This window comes from Hypanus sabinus, chromosome 7, assembly GCF_030144855.1.
Source record: "Hypanus sabinus isolate sHypSab1 chromosome 7, sHypSab1.hap1, whole genome shotgun sequence".
Taxonomy (NCBI): Eukaryota; Metazoa; Chordata; class Chondrichthyes; order Myliobatiformes; family Dasyatidae; genus Hypanus; species Hypanus sabinus.
In genome coordinates, this window is record NC_082712.1 from 93,381,306 (window position 1) to 93,397,409 (window position 16,104).

Sequence of the window (16,104 nt, forward strand, 5' to 3'; positions counted from 1 at the left end):
CACTTCTCCACTTGAGTGGCTCAGGCATCGACAGCAGTTGACGCTGCAATGATCACGTGACATCTTCGTGAACATCAGCAAACAACCTCGTGTAAAAAGATCACAGAATCACTGATAGTAGTGCAGCAGTTAGTGTAACACTATTACAGTGTGAGCAACAGGAATTTAATTCCCACTGCTGTCTGTACGTTCTCCCCGTGACCGCTTAGGTTTCCAAAGACGTGCAGGTTGACAGGTTAATTGGGTGTAAATGGGAGGTGGGGACTCATTGGACTGGAAGGGCCTGTTACTGAACTGTCTGTAAGGGGTCTGTATGTTCTCCCTGTTACCCCGTGGGTTTTCTCCAGCATTCAGGTTATCAGATCAATTGGGAGGTGGGGACTCATTGGACCAGAAGGGCTTGTTACCGAGCTGTCTCTCTAAACAAGTAAATAACTAAATAACCTGTGATGTAGCCACATTCGAGTGGTGTGACACCTGCCACAGAAAATACACACAGCTATACCACAATTACTGGAAATTTCACTGAACAATTACATGCATAATGTTGATTATATAAAGATTATAAGCAAGCATAGGGAAGCTTATTTACTTACTCCTGGCGTTTAGGGCAACAATGAAGGTCCTCCATCTCCGGCAGTGTTCAGGGCTTCCTCTCAGCTTGCACTACTGTCAGTCACACCAGTCCTGGTTGGAGACTGGGGAATACCATTGCACTCAGATGTAGAAGACTTTTTCATTGCTGTTTCTGTACAAATTTTGTTTTACTAGTCAGGGTTGTTAGCCCTGAGCTGAACCCCCGAACCTGGAGGACCAGTGAACCACTCTTGGTCTGACCACTACCCTTTGACCTTTCCTTTACAAGGAAAATGATGACTCTACTGTCAAATTCAGGGCTTCACAACCCTTTTTTATGTGATGGACCCGCTACCATTAACTGAGGGGTCTGTGGACCCCAGGTTGGGAACCCCTACAAATCCAACAGCCCTGACCGATGAAGACAAGTGTGTCACAACTCAGTCCCCTCGAGTTTCCCACTTCCTGGGGACTCTGCGCTTGTACCCCTAGGTCCCTGTCATCTACAACAGTCCCCAGGGCTGGTGGGGGGAGAGACATCTCCCAGCAGAAGAGAGGGAGTGGAGGACCATATCATAAAACAAATTCTGAATATAAAATTAGACTTGCTTCATAGGAGGCCTTTCTGGTTTGTTCCGACACTGAGTAAGTTCCCAGCCGGTTTGTAACCAGGTGGCCATGTATGACTACAGAGGGATTGCCTGGTCAGCCCCCTGACCAGAGGCAGTGTGGTCACTGTATGCTTCACTTCCACACCTGCATTAAAGAGTTCAACATCTTCAGAGTCTGCTACTGCGAAACAAGGTTCCAGCCTCTGCCTAATAGGTGGCATGGTAACTTTACGGTTAGTGCAATGCTTTCCAGCACCAACAGACACAAAATGCTGGTGGAACACAGCAGGCTGGGCAGGATCTATAGGGAGAAGCACTGTTGACATTTCGGGCAGAGACCCTTCGTCAGGACTAACTGAAAGGAAAGATACTAAGAGATTTGAAAGTAGTGGGGGGAGAGGGAAATGCGAAATGATAGGAGAAGACCGGAGGGGGAGGGATGAAGCTGAGAGCTGGAAAGGTGATTGGCGAAAGTGATACAGAGCTGGAGAAGGGACACCTGTCATGGGACAGGAGGCCTCGGGAGAAAGAAAGGGGGAGGGGTGCACCAGAGGGAGATGGAGAACAGGCAAGGAGTGATAGGCAGAAAGAAGGAAAAAAAGGGGGGGAGAAAACTATATCAGGATGGGGTAAGAAGGGGAGGATAGGCATTAACGGAAGTTAGAGAAGTCAATGTTCATGCCATCAGGTTGGAGGCTACCCAACTGGAATATAAGGTGTTGTTCCTCCAACCTGAGTGTGGTTTCATCTTGACAGTAGAGGAGGCCATGGATAGACATATCAGAATGGGAATGGGACATGGAATTAAAATGTGTGGCCACTGGGAGATCCTGCTTTCTCTGGCGGACAGAGCTTAGGTGTTCAGCGAAACGGTCTCCCAGTCTGCGTCGCGTCTCACCGATATATAAAAGGCCACACCGGGAGCACCGGACGCAGTATACCACACCAGCCGACTCACAGGTGAAGTGTTGCCTCACCTGGAAGGACTGTCTGGGGCCCTGAATGGTGGTGAGGGAGGAAGTGTAAGGGCAGGTGTAGCACTTGTTCCGCTTACAAGAATAAGTGCCAGGAGGGAGATCGGTGGAAAGGGATGGGGGGGACGAGTGGACATGGGAGTCGTGTAGGGAGCGATCCCTGTGGAAAGCAGAAAGGGGGGAAGGGAAAGATGTGCTTGGTAGTGGGATCCTGTTGGAGGTGGCGGAAGTTACAGAAAATTCTACGTTGGACCTGGAGGCTGGTGGGGTGGTAGGTGAGGACAAGGGGAACCCTATCCCGAGTGGGGTGGCAGGCGGATGGGGTGAGGGTAGATGTGCGGGAAATGGGAGAGATGCGTTTGAGAGCAGAGTTGATGGTGGACGAAGGGAAGCCCCTTTGTTTAAAAAAGGAAGACATCTCCTTCGTCCTGGAATGAAAAGCCTCATCCTGAGAGCAGATGCGGCGGAGACGGATCTACTATAAGCCTACAGACTCTCACAGCTACCTGGACTATTCCTCTTCCCACCCTGCCTCTTGCAAAAATGCTAACCCCTTCTCACAATTCCTCTGAGTATCTTTCCTTTCAGTTAGTCCTGAGGAAGGGTCTCGGCCCGAAACGTCAACAGTGCTTCTCCCAGCTGCCTGGCCTGCTGTGTTCCACCAGCATTTTGTGTTGTTTGAATTTCCAGCATCTGCAGATTTCCTCGTGTTTGACCAACAGTGTAGATTCAGTTTCCACTGCTGTCCATAAGGAGTTAGTACGTCCACCCTGTGACTCTCGCGTTACGGGTGAGGGTTAGGGATAGTAAGCTGAGGACATGGAATGATGGGGCCAGAAGCACGGTGACTCCTGTGGGCTGCCTCCAGCATATCTTCGAACTGAGTTGGTCGTTGACGCACACAATGCTTTTCACTGTTTGTCTTTGTGTACTTGCGACAGAGAAAGCCAATCTAATCTGGAAAATCTTGGTCTCTCTGCAGTTACGGCCGCTACATCGTCAGTGGCAACACGGAGGGTTCGGTTTCCGTGTGGGATGCCACACAGCCGCCAGACGGCTCTGTGCTCGACCCAGTCCTGCAGTTCCACACACAGCAAGACTGTGTGAACGGGGTTGGGTGAGTCCGACACTGACACCAGCACCAACCAGGGATGGGGGTGACGTTGCAGTACTGAGGACAATGTACTTGGAAACAGGAAAAATGGGAGGGTTTATTGGGGAAATCGTCAGAGATCGTGTGTAGAAGAAAGATTGTAGATAGAGAGTCATTGAAGAATACAGTGAGTGAGGAGAGATTGGGGAGGGTGGAGAGGCTGAGAGAAAAGATTGGAGTGGACAGTGGGGATGGGGTAGATGGACAGGAGGTTGGTGGTGGAGGGAGAGGCACATTATCACAAACGTGTGAAAGAAGCAGGGAAGGGTATTTTCCAATGTGAGGTGGGTTCAGAGACCTGAGGTCGTTCACAGGCCATTTTTGATCCCCAGTGAACCCCGGACACACTACCTCCATTCCTGAGGCATCGCACCACAAAACTTCACTCACCGCTCCTGGCACCTTCACCAACTGTCCTTACCCCCTACATCAAAACCCACCAGTACACAGATCCAACTCCTTGGCCATCTTATACCTTGCGCAAATGCCGACCCAGGACTCTCCTCCTGTTTCATCTGTCACCATCTTCCCAGTCTCTGATGAGAAAAACTAATCTGGCATTTCAGACTACACCCTACATCCCTCCCTGTCTCTGTACCCCCCACTGACCCCTGCACCTCTTCCTGTCTCTGTAACCCTCTCCAGCCCCTACACCCCTCCCTGTCTCTGTAACCCCCTCCATCCCCTACACCCCTCCCTGTCTCTGTAACCCCTCCATCCCCTACACCCCTCCCCATCTCTGTATCCCCCTCCAGCCCCTACACCCCTCCACATCTCTGTAACCCCCTCCATCCCCTACACCCCTCCCTGTCTCTGTAACCCCTCCATCCCCTACACCCCTCCCCATCTCTGTATCCCCCTCCAGCCCCTACACCCCTCCACATCTCTGTAACCCCCTCCATCCCCTACACCCCTCCCTGTCTCTGTAACCCCTCCATCCCCTACACCCCTCCCCATCTCTGTATCCCCCTCCAGCCCCTACACCCCTCCACATCTCTGTAACCCCCTCCATCCCCTACACCCCTCCCCATCTCTGTAACCCCTTCCAGCCCCTACACCCCTCCACATCTCTGTAATCCCCTACACCCCTCCCTGTCTCAATAACCCCTTCCAGCCCCTACACCCCTCCCCATCTCTGTAACCCCCTCCATCCGCTACACCCTTCCTTATTTCATAACCCCCTTCCCATCTCTTGTAATCCCCTCCGGCACCTGCAGCTCTCCCTGTCTCTGTAAACCCCTCCCGTCTTTATACTCCCTCCAGCCCCTACACCTGCCCCCATTTCTGTAATCACCTTGAGCCCTCTATATTTCTGTCCTGTCTGCAGTTTAACCTGCCTGAGCTTCACTCTGCCCGATCACCTCCCCCACTGTCGTGCTGCCAAAACATCGGTGATGCAGCTGGGGATGATTTGGGCACCACATAAATGCACTTGATAGTTGGTATATTAAGCTGACTGAAGCCCTCTGAATCCGCCCCCCCAACCCCCGCCACAGCTTTCACCCCTACCTGCCCTTGTTGGCCACGGCCTCGGGCCAGCGCAAGTTCCCAGAGCCAACGGAAAGTGAAGATGAAGGCGACGGAGTCCTGATGACCCACCGTTACACCAGGGCCGAGAACTGCATCAAGCTGTGGCTGTGCTCGGCTGCGGGAGGCAACAGGAGCGGCTTGCAGCCCGAGACTTCTGTGCTGGACATGCAGTGACACCAAGTCCGTTACTGCCCCTCCCTCCCCATCCTACCCAGCCCCCCCTTCCCTGTCCTCCCCTCTCTCTCCCGTCCTACCCACCTCCCCACCTCCCCGGACAGGCAGCATCTATTGAGAGAAATGTGAACAGCAGGCATCTTCATCTGGTCCAGAAACGTCTAACTGACCATTTCTCCCTGGCACGTTGAGTTAGTGGGATTTTGCATGATGCTCCATGTACCAGTGTCTGTATATTGTTATGTATCCTTAACCTTACCCTCACCCGCACCCCATTTTTCCAGCCTCCCCGGTCATCTCACTGTGGGAGTTCCACGTGCTTCCCCACTCGGACTGAATCAGGATCTATTCTAGTGAAAGGATCCCCTTCTCCCCCTTACCCACCCCCACCCCAGCAAAACCTCTCCAAGCATTGAAAGGTTTCTACTTGTTCCCTCGCTTGTCCATGGGTGAATGGTTTATCTCACAAGTGACCCTTTCACCAAAGCACTGCTGGAACGTTTTAAGTAAACTTTGCAAAACCTTTCCTTCTGTTTACATTTGCTTTAACAAGGTTGGCACCCTCATGGAACAAGGTGTCCCTCTAGCAGAAGGGGGTGTCCATAAGTCACCTGTTCTTCGCCAGACTGCGCATCAATTCTTTTTATCTCTGTTACTGAGTGGGGGCAGAACGAGAGCCGTTCAGCGGTCATTTAGTCCCATTTATCCTTGCCCCAGTGTGGTTGCAAAGCCAGGTACTAATCGATCGCAGATGGGGGACTTTTTATCTGTGTTGCCAAGTGGGGGCAGAACTAGAGCCATTCAGCGGTCATTTAATCTCATTTATCCTTGCCCCAGTGTGGTTGCAAAGCCAGGTACTAATCGATCGCAGATGGACTATTTCACAGGCCTATGTCTTACCAGCCCCAAACGGTCTTTCACCCCTGACAGTGGCTCTGGGTGGAGGGGCCTCACCTCGTGTAATAGAGTGATTGATCCGGGAGCACCCGTGACACCTTTGTGACAGATCTTTACTGCCAGGGAATGTCAAAACTCTTTTGTACAGTTTTGTATGTTGCCAATAAAAATATATATATGTATGTAAAATCATGGCCAGTTGCGCGTTTATTTTCCCCCTGACGAGAACCAGCCGTCCTTTCGACACACTGTTACCACTTAAAGGTTGAAGATAGTTTAGTAGATAGCCTGTCAATCAGCCTGGTTGAATTTTCATCCACTTCAGATGTTATATTGCCTGTAAAATTCATGCACTGAGTAACATCGAGTCAGACCGCCACACCACACCCATTTTAATCTGACTTCCCATTCCAACATGTCAGTCCTTCGTTGTCACAATGTGGCTACACTCTGGTTGGAGGAGGAACACCTCATATTCCATCTGGGTGGCCCATCAAGTTACCTAATTTCAGGTAACTTCTCCCACCTTACCCCTTTTCTCTTTTCCCATTCCCCATTCTGGCTCCCCTCTCACCTGCCATCACCTCCCTCTGGTTCCCCTCCTCTTCCCCTTTCTCCCATGGCCCACTGTCTCCTATGATTCCTCCTTCAGCCCTTTACCTTTTCCACATATCACCTCCCAGCTTCTCAGCATGCAAACCTTCCCAGCTATCACCCCCACTGTGTACTCCTTCCCTTCCCCTCCCCTTCTTACTGACTTCAGATTAAGGCCTTCAGCATGAACTGTCAACTGTTTATTCATTTCCACAGATGTTGCCTGATCTGCTGAGTTCCTCCAGCATTCTGTCTGCTGCGAATTTGTGCATGGTTCAGCCAAGACCACTAGCCTACATGAGACCTGTGTCCCTCCTTACCTCTCCAAGTGCCTAAACAATTAACACACACACAATGTTGGAGAAGCGGGTCAGCCAGCATCTCTAGAGGGGAATAAACAGTCAGTGTTCCAGGCCATCAGGTTGGAAGCTCCTCCAACATCAATTTATTCAACTCATGGTAATTACCTCCCAAACCCCCTTCTCTCTTTTTCCATGCCCCAGTCCAGTTCCGGTTCCCCTCTCTCATCATCTCACCTCACTTGCTCATCACCTCCCTCTGGGTCCTCTCCTTTCCTTCCTCCCATGGTTCACTGCCCTCTCCTATCAGATTCCTCCTCCTTCAACCCTTTACCTCTTCCACCTATCACCTCCCAGCTTCTTGCTTCATCTACCCTCCCCAGCCACTAATCTTTTCATTCCCCAGGTCTCACCTATCACTTGCCAGCTTGTACGCCCCCTCTTCACAATATCTTATTCTGACTTCTCCCCTCTTCTGCTTCCATCCTGATGAATGATCTCAGCCTGAAATCTCAATATTTCTTGAAATACCCTCGGAGTTCCTCAGGAAGGAACAGATGGCTCTGTCTATTGCCATCAATGCTGTGACCGACAACTGAATGAAAATTATGTCTTAAGGATATGCAGGAAACATTCTCAAAGACATTAACTTTAAAGTTGATAGAACAGGTTATCAAAGTACAACCTTGAGATTCGGCTCCTTACAGGCAGCCAGAAAACAAATCCATTAAAAAACAGAAGACAGTCAAATACCCAATGTGCAGAGAACTGACAGATGCTTGGTCAAATAATGGGATTTAGGAAAAATGAGGGCCAAGGTTGGAAGAGCAATGGGAATTGAATGACAGAGAATCTGGATTGGAGGGTGATGGAGATTGGGAGTGATGAGATGTGGAAATTTGGATCTAAAGGTATGATTAGGGTCCAGTATGGGATGGCAGAGAGAGAATGGGACCTGAGGGAGGGGTTATGGGTGAAGATTTTGGAAGGAAGTGGACTAGGAGAGCAGCCAGATATGGAAAAGGAGGGCTGCGAGGCAGATGTGAAGGCTATGCAGAAAATGGTGGAGGAACTCAGCAGATCAGGCTGCTGTGGAAATGAATAAACAGACTGAGACCCTTCTTCAGGACTGGAAAGGAAGGGGAGGAGACACCAGAAAAACGGTAGGGGGAGGAGGAGGAGGATGACTACAAGGTGAAAGGTGAAACCTTTGGAAAAGTAAAAGGCTGGAGAGGAGAGTGGACCATAGGAGGAGGGGATACAGCGGGAGGTGAGAAGAGGTAAGAGGATAGACTGAGGTGGAGGAATATTTTACCAGAAGAAATCAATAATCATGAAGGTGTGAAGGCTCCAGCAGTAGATTTGGTAGAGAAGGGGATGATTAGATTTATTATTATTATGCACCCGGGTGCAATGAAAGTTGTATGAATCTCACGGACTGAAGATGATAAAACAACACAATGGTGTAGAGACCGTGTGGCAAGATGAAATAGTGAAGTGGCAATGAAGGAACTGAGAGATGTATAAATTAGGAGTCTGAGAACATGGCAGTCCCACCGGGAAGGGAATGTGAAAGAGGCGACAGGTTCAGGACATAGAACGGCACAGAGCCCATCAATCCACGATGTTATGCTAACCCTTTATTACAAGATAAATCTAATGCTTTCCATTTTTTTCTATCATCTATGTACCTATCTAAGAGTCTCCTGAATGTTCCTGATGTATCTGCCTCTACTTCCACCCCGGCGAGGCATTCCATGCACCCACCACTATATAAAAACCTACCTCTGACATACCCCCCCCCCCCCCACTTTCCTCCAATCTTCTAAAAATTATACCCTCTCATAGGAAAGGTTCATAGCTGTCCACTTGATCTTATCATCTTGTACACCTCTATCAGTTCATCTCTTATCCTCCTTCACTCCAAAGAGAAAAACCCTACCTCACTCAACCTTTCCTCATAAGACATACTCTCCAATCCAGGCAGCAGCATCGCTATTCCCAGAGCCTCAGCAATCCCACATTATCCCTCATCTGGTTCCTGTGACTTCCTAATGCTTTTCAGAAGCTCCAGCATTTCTTCCTTCTTAATGTCCATATGTTCAAGTGTTTCAGTCCACTGTAAGTCATCCCCACAATTGCCAAGGTCCTTTTCACTGGTGAATACTGAAGCAAAGTACTCATTAAGTACCTCCGCTACCTCCTCTGACTCCATGCACGCATTTCGCCATGGCACCTGATCGGACCAATTCTCACATGGCTCATCCTCTTGCTCCACATACTTGCAGAATTTCTTGGGGTTTTCCTAAATCCTACTCTCCAAGGCCTCCTTAGGCCCCTTCTAGCTCTCCTAATTTCATTCTTGAGCTCCTTCCTGGCACCCTTGTCATTTTCTAGAGCTCTAAAGGTTTCTTGAACCTTTTGTAAGCTTTTCTTCTTAACTGGATTTTCTACATCCTTTGTACACCATGGTTCTTTTACCCTACCTTCCTTTCCCTGCCTCAGTGGAATATATCTATGCAGGACGCCATGCAAGTGTTCCCTGAACATTTGCCACATTTCTGTTGTGCATTTCCCTGAGAACATCTGCTCCCAATTTATGTTCCCAAGTTCCTGCCTAATAGAATCATATTTTTCCCCTACCCTAATTAACTGATCCTATTTCTCTCCAGTGCTGTGGTAAAGGAGATAGAGTTGTGATCACTATCTCCAAAATGCCCTCCCACCGAGAGACCTGACACCTGACCAGGTTCATTTCCCAATACCAGGTCAAGTACAGCCTCTCCTCCTGGCTTATCTACATATGCGTCAGGAAACCTTCCTGAACACATCTAAGAAACTCCACCCCATCCCCTGCCTCTTCACCGATTCCCACCCCCGTGCAAATCCCCAATAGCATTAGCAAACCTCACCCCACCTCCCAGGATATTGGTTCTCCTCCACTTCAAGTGAAACCCATCCACTTGTACAGGTCACCCCTTCTCCAGAAAAGGTTCCAATGATCTAAGAACTTGAAACCCTGCCCACTGCACCATCTCCTCAGCCACTCATTCATCTCACTGTCTTCCGGTTCTGACCTTCCTTAGCTCGTGGCACTGGGAGTAATCCAGAGATTACCGGCATGGAGGTCCTACTCTTCGGCCTCCTTCCTAACTCCCTAAACTTACCGCGTAGGACCACTCTTACCTATGTCATTAGTACCAACATGTACCGTAACCTCTGGCTGCTCACCCTCTCCTTCAATAATATTCTGCATCTGCCCAGAGACTTCCTGGACCCTCACACCGAGGGGGCAACACACTACCTTGGTGTCTCTTTTGCTGCTGCAGAATCTCCTGTCTGTCCCCCTAACTATTGAGTCCCCAATGACAGTTGCTCCGCCTGACTGCACCCTTCCCTTCCGAGACTCAGAGCCAACCACAGTGTTATTGGTCTGGCTGCTGCTGCCTTGCCCAGATAGGTCACCCCCCTCAGCAGTATCCAAAGGGGTATAACTGTTGCTGAGGGGAGTGGCCACGGGGGGCCCTGCACTGACTTCCTTCTCCCTTTACCTCTCTCGGTGTTCACCCATCCACTCACCGAATTCTGCACTCTGGGTGTAACCACCAGCTCAAAAGTCTTGTCTATCAATTGCTGGGCCTTCCGGATGGTCCTGAGTTCATCCAACTCCAGCTCCAGCTGCATTTGGAGTTGGCTGTATTTCCCAGAAGTGTTGTCAACAGGGAGAATTCTCACATCCCACAACAGGAGCATTCCACTGTTAAACCTGCACTGTACAATGGGCAACCGACCAAATCAGCAATAACAAAAGGAAAAAAAACTAACCTGTTTCTTTGGCCTCAGCCTTGAATCAAAGCCTGACGCTCCTACTCTCGACAATGGCCACCTTGCTAGTCTCTTCTGTACTCTTACTTGATTCGCAGTTCTCTGCTCCCTCCGCTGGCGGGGTCTCTGGAATGTCCAGATGCCCACGAAACTTTAACCTTGTGAAATAATACTCCTACTACTTGAATGTACAGTAGTAGGGTAATCCCTTCAAGTTCAACATTCCTATCAGATCTTCAAACTTTTCCCAGTTGAACCTTATCAGGAGTCTTTTCGGAGCGGGAAAGAAGTTTTCTTAGTCTGGTCTTCCGGGCTTAAAAGGTCCTGTAACAGAATCAGGTTTAGTATCACTGGCAGATGATGTGAGATCTGTTGTTCTGCAACAGTAGTACATTACAGTGCTAAAATAATAATTACTAAAGTCACAATGAGAAACATAAGTATTATTGAGGTAGTGTTCATGGGTTCAGAGACCATCTGCTGGTGGAGGGGAAGAAGCTGATCCTAAAATGATGAGCATGTGCTTTTAAACTCCTGTACTCTTCCTGATGTGTTGTTGTAATGTGAAAAGAAGGGTAGTCATAGCCGAAGGGTGGTGGTGGGGACGAGCTCCCACTGCTAAACAAATGCTCTTCATGGTGTGCATCTCAAACAGCCTCTGACAACCAAATCCAACTCCTGGCCTTCACGTTTGGCATAGTGCTTATGCCCGGCGGAGCTGTTCTCACTGACAGAAGGGGCAAAGGTGGGCCACTGGCACCTTAAAACCAATTGCTCCGGGCAGATGGGGCTCATTAACCACGGATGGTAGCTCATCTAGGAGAGGTATCTAGGAGGTAGCTCATTCCGCTGCCTTGCGGGAAAGGCTTTGTGAGTAAACCCCGAGGAAAAATCCGGAGTCAGAGTCCTCAAGGCGGCTGACTGCTGTACCCAGCACCGGCACGGCAACTCCTGCAATGCTGCTGGCACCAAACTGTAGTGACTTGCATTGTTCCTTTGGACCTGTCATCAGCATGGAGGGGGGGGGTCCCACTGCATGGGCAACAGGTGGATCTCCATATCAACTTTCCGCCCTGGAGAAGCCACTCCCAGTGACTACCAGAGGCGCAGTACCCATGGTCGATCACGACCGCCGGAGGCCACACAATGTGAAAAGAGCACGTCTTCCATAATGCCTTCTTGAGCCATCATCTTTTGACGATTTCCTCAATGGTGATTGAGGTGGCTAGTGCCCATGATGGAGCTGGCTGAGTTTACAAACCTCTGCAGCTTTTTCCCATCCTGTGCGGTGCTCCCCAACGCCAGACGGTGATGCAACCAGACAGGATGCTCTCCTCTGTTGAGAGCTGTTGAAGTACTGCACAGGACCAAAAGAAGCTGCAGAGGGTTGTAAATCTAGTCAACTCCATCTTGAACACTAGCCTACAAAGTAACCAGGACATCTTTAGGAAGCAATGTCTCAGAAAGGCAGCGTCAATTGTTAAAGACCTCCAGCACTCAGGGCATGCAGTTTTCTCACTGTTACCATCAGGGAGAAGGTACAGAAGCCTGAAGGCACACACTCAGTGATTCAGGAACAGCTTCTTCCCCTCTGCCATCCAATTCCTAAATGGATTTTGAAGCTTTGGACACTACCTCACTTTTTTTATATACAGTTCTGTATTTCTGTGTTTGCACATTTTTAATAATCTATTTTGATTTACTGGTTTATTTATAATGTTTTATTTTATTTATTATTATTATTTTCTATCTTATCTTTCTCTCTCTCTGCTAGATTATGTATTGCATTGAACTTACAAATTTCACCTCACATGCTGGTGATAATAAACCTGATTCTGATTCTGATTAACTTGTCCCGTCAAATATTAGCTTGAAACGCCACCTGGTGGCCACAATGAACAAATGCAGATTGCAGACAACCCCCAAAATATACTGCCTCTAATACAATACTAAATACGTACAAAAGTCTTTGGACACACATATATTTAGCTAGGGTGCCAAAGACATTTGCACAGTACTTTATTTGTCAATTTGAAGTGGAGAGCAAGATTGCAGATCTGATGGGAACGAAGGATGTTGGGAATGGTGAGGGTTAAGTGCCATGGGAGGGGTGTGAGACAGGTGGCAGAGAAGGAGCACCAGGGGTGGGTGGTGGTGTGGGTGCAGACACACCCAGCACTGAGACACCAGGCAAGGTCATTTGATTCCAAATAGTTGGTTTAGTGATCATTACAGAATGCTTCTCTGCTGCTTCCTGCACCCTTCCCTCTCCCATTCCCTTTTCCCAACCATGATTCCCCTCTCCCTGTCCTGTTCCCACTCTCAGTCAACAGTAGGGACTCATATCAGAATCAGGCTTATTATCACTTACATAACTTATGAATTTATATTGTGGTAGCAGTACAGTTCAATAAATAAAATTATACAGTGCTGTGCAGAAGTCTTAGGGGAGAGAGAGGTTAGTTTGTTGTTATCACACATAGCCAGATACAGTGAAGATCTTGTCCTGCACACTGTTCATACAGATCAGATTATTACACAGTGCACTGAGGTAGAACAATAACAATGCAGAATAAAGTGTAACAATTACAGAGAAAGTGCAAGTAGACAATAAGGTGCACAATTGTAACAAGGTAGATCGTGAGGTCAAGAATCTAACTTAGGGAACTATTTAATAACAGAGGGGTAGAAGCTGTCTTTGAGCCTGGTCCAATGTGCTTGTATCTTTTGCTCAAAGGAAGTGGGGAGGAGGGATCGCCCGGGTTGGAAGGGGTCTTTGATTGTGCTGGCTGCTTTACTGAGCCAGTGAGGGGTATAGGTAGACTTTATTTCATCTGCTTACAGATGTGTATGAACAGGCACAATGAAAAATTTACTTGCAGCAGCATCACAGGCTCATAACATCAGATAAGCAGCAATCACAAGAAATACCTAAACTTAACGACACAATTTTTATAAGAAAGTGCCAAGCCATAATGGAAAACAAGAACAGAGACAACCTTGGAGGAAAATACAAGGGGGAGGTCAGAGGTAGGTTTTTTACACAGGGAGTGGTAGATGTATAAGACACACTGCCAGGTGCTGATACATTAGGGACATTTAAGACACTGTTCAATAGACACATTGATGATAGATGGAGGGAGGGTTGGAGTAGGTATAATGGCCGGTACAATATCGTGGGGTGAAGGGCCTGGACTGTGCTGAAGAACTGAGAAAATTAGTTGGGCGGACGGTGTGTTCTGAATATCCCCGTTCAATGCACAAACTCCAACTCACTTGCCCCCTTAATCTTCCACCCCACTCCCTCTCAGACTTTTCATTAATCTCTGTGAATCTCAAAGTTCAAAGTAAATTTATTATCAAAGCACATCTATGTCACCATGTACAACCCTGAGATTCATTTTATTGCAGGCATACTCAATAAGTCAAACATGAGGAAATCTGCAGATGCTGGAAATTCAAACAATACACACAAAATGCTGGTGAATCCTGACGAAGGGTCTCGGCTCAAAACATCGACAGTGCGTCTCCTTATAGATGCTGCCTGACCTGCTGTGTTCCATCAGCATTTCGTGTGTGTGTGTTGTTACTCAATAAGTCTCTAGAATAATAACTATAACACAATCAATGTAAGACCACCCAACCTGGGTTCAACAAGTGTGCAAAAAACAGCAATCTTTGCAAAAACAAAAAGAAAGAAATAATAGTAATAAATAAATAAGCAATAAATGTGAAGAACATGAGATGAAGAGTCCTTGAAAGTGAGTCCACTGGTTGTGAGAACATTTCAATGATGGAGTAAGTGAAGTCATCACTTTGGTTCAAGATCCTGATGGCTGAGGAATAATAATTGTTCCTGGAGTTGGTGGTGTGAGTCATCAGGCTCCTGTTCCTTCCTCCTGATGACAGCAGCAAGAGGGGAGCGTGTCCTGGGTGGTGGGGGTCCCTGATGATGGACGCTGCTTTCCTGTGACAGCACTTCATGTAGATGTGCTCGATGGTGAGGAGAAAGGGCCAGCGCCTCATCTTCACTCAGCATATCACAGCCCTCCCAGTTCAACTATGAGTTCACTAGATTTGGATAATAATCCCATTGTTCCCAATTACATCTTCACTAGGCAGTTGTCGCATTATGAGGACGGCAAAGTAGCATAACACTTTAGAGAGTCAGAAATTAGGGTTCAAACTCTGCTACCGGCTGTAAGTTTGTATATTCTCCCCATGACCATGTGTGTTTCTTCCGGCTGTTCTGCTTTCCACCCACAGATCAAATAAGTACAGGTTATGGTTAGTAACTTGTGGGTTTGTGGACACTGGAAGCAGGGAAACGCCAGTGGGCTGCCCCATGGACTGTCATGGTCCGGTCCGTGAAGTCCGCATTCCAGTTCACCATCCAGTCCATGGAATCCAGACTCTGGGTCTTCCGGCTATCCCTTTTTCCATTTGGGCTTATTCACAGGCACCTGATTCTCGTCTTGGGGCCGGGAATATAGGTGGCCCTGGGTTCGAGTGTAGGTGCTGGTTGTCTCGTCAGTATCCTGTCCTTGCCTGTGTGGGGTAAGTCAGGCTGTCTCTGCCGTTACCCTGCGGTTGGATCAGTCCCTCCCTGTCCTTGCCTCTGTTGGGTAAGTCATGCTGTCTTTGCTGTTACCCTGAGGCTGGACTGTTCCCTTCCCTTCCCCTGCCTGCAACATACGCCTGAAGCCTTGCCTGTATCGCTGTCAAGTTCAGCCACCGGAGTGAGACCGAAGCCTTGCCACACCAACAGAAGGAACTATCTATCATTGAGCTTGGAACAATCTCTTTGAGTCCCTGTGTTTATGTGTCCCAGTCTGTGTATGAGTCCCAGCCCTACGTCCTGTCCCTAAGGAGGGGTCCTGACTCTGCATAAACCCCGGCCCTACGTCCTGTTCCCAAGGAGGGCTCCAAGGCTCAGTGTTCCTGTGCTCATGTCCAAGGCTCCAAGGAGAGTCCAGTCTGGGTCCAAGTCTCTGAGGAGGTTCCAGTCCGTGTCCAAGTCTGCGAGGAGGTTCCAGTCCGTGTCCAAGTCTGCGAGGAGTTTCCAGTCCGTGTCCAAGTCTCCGAGGTGTTTCCAGTCAATGTCCAAGTCTCCGAGGAGTTTCCAGTCCATCTCCAAGTCTCCGAGGAGTTTCCAGTCCGTGTCCAAGTCTCTGAGGAGGTTCCAGTCCCTGTCCAAGTCTCCGAGGTGATTCCAGTCCATGTCCAAGTCTCCGAGGAGTTTCCAGTCCATCTCCAAGTCTCCGAGGAGTTTCCAGTCCGTGTCCAAGTCTCTGAGGAGGTTCCAGTCCGTGGCCAAGTCTCCGAGGAGGTTCCAGTCCGTGTCCAAGTCTCTGAGAAGTTTCCGGTCCGTGTCCAAGTCTCGGAGGTGAGTCCAGTCCGTGTCCATGTCTCCGAGGAGGTTCCAGTCCGTGTCCAAGTCTCTGAGGAGTTTCCGGTCCGTGTCCAAGTCT

General features: G+C 48.8%; 1 protein-coding gene across 2 annotated transcripts in view; it reads left to right on the forward strand.

The window, feature by feature from the left end:
• The window catches only part of wrap53 (WD repeat containing, antisense to TP53), a 44,339-nt gene extending 38,919 nt beyond the window's left edge, over nt 1–5,420 (forward strand). For both annotated transcript variants that reach the window (XM_059975219.1, XM_059975220.1), the window contains exons 11-12: nt 3,144–3,278; nt 4,811–5,420. In XM_059975219.1, coding sequence (XP_059831202.1) covers nt 3,144–3,278; nt 4,811–5,018 — 343 coding nt within the window. In that variant the 3' untranslated portion in view covers nt 5,019–5,420. The remainder of the gene's footprint in view (nt 1–3,143; nt 3,279–4,810) is intronic.
• Nucleotides 5,421–16,104: the final 10,684 nt, after the last annotated feature.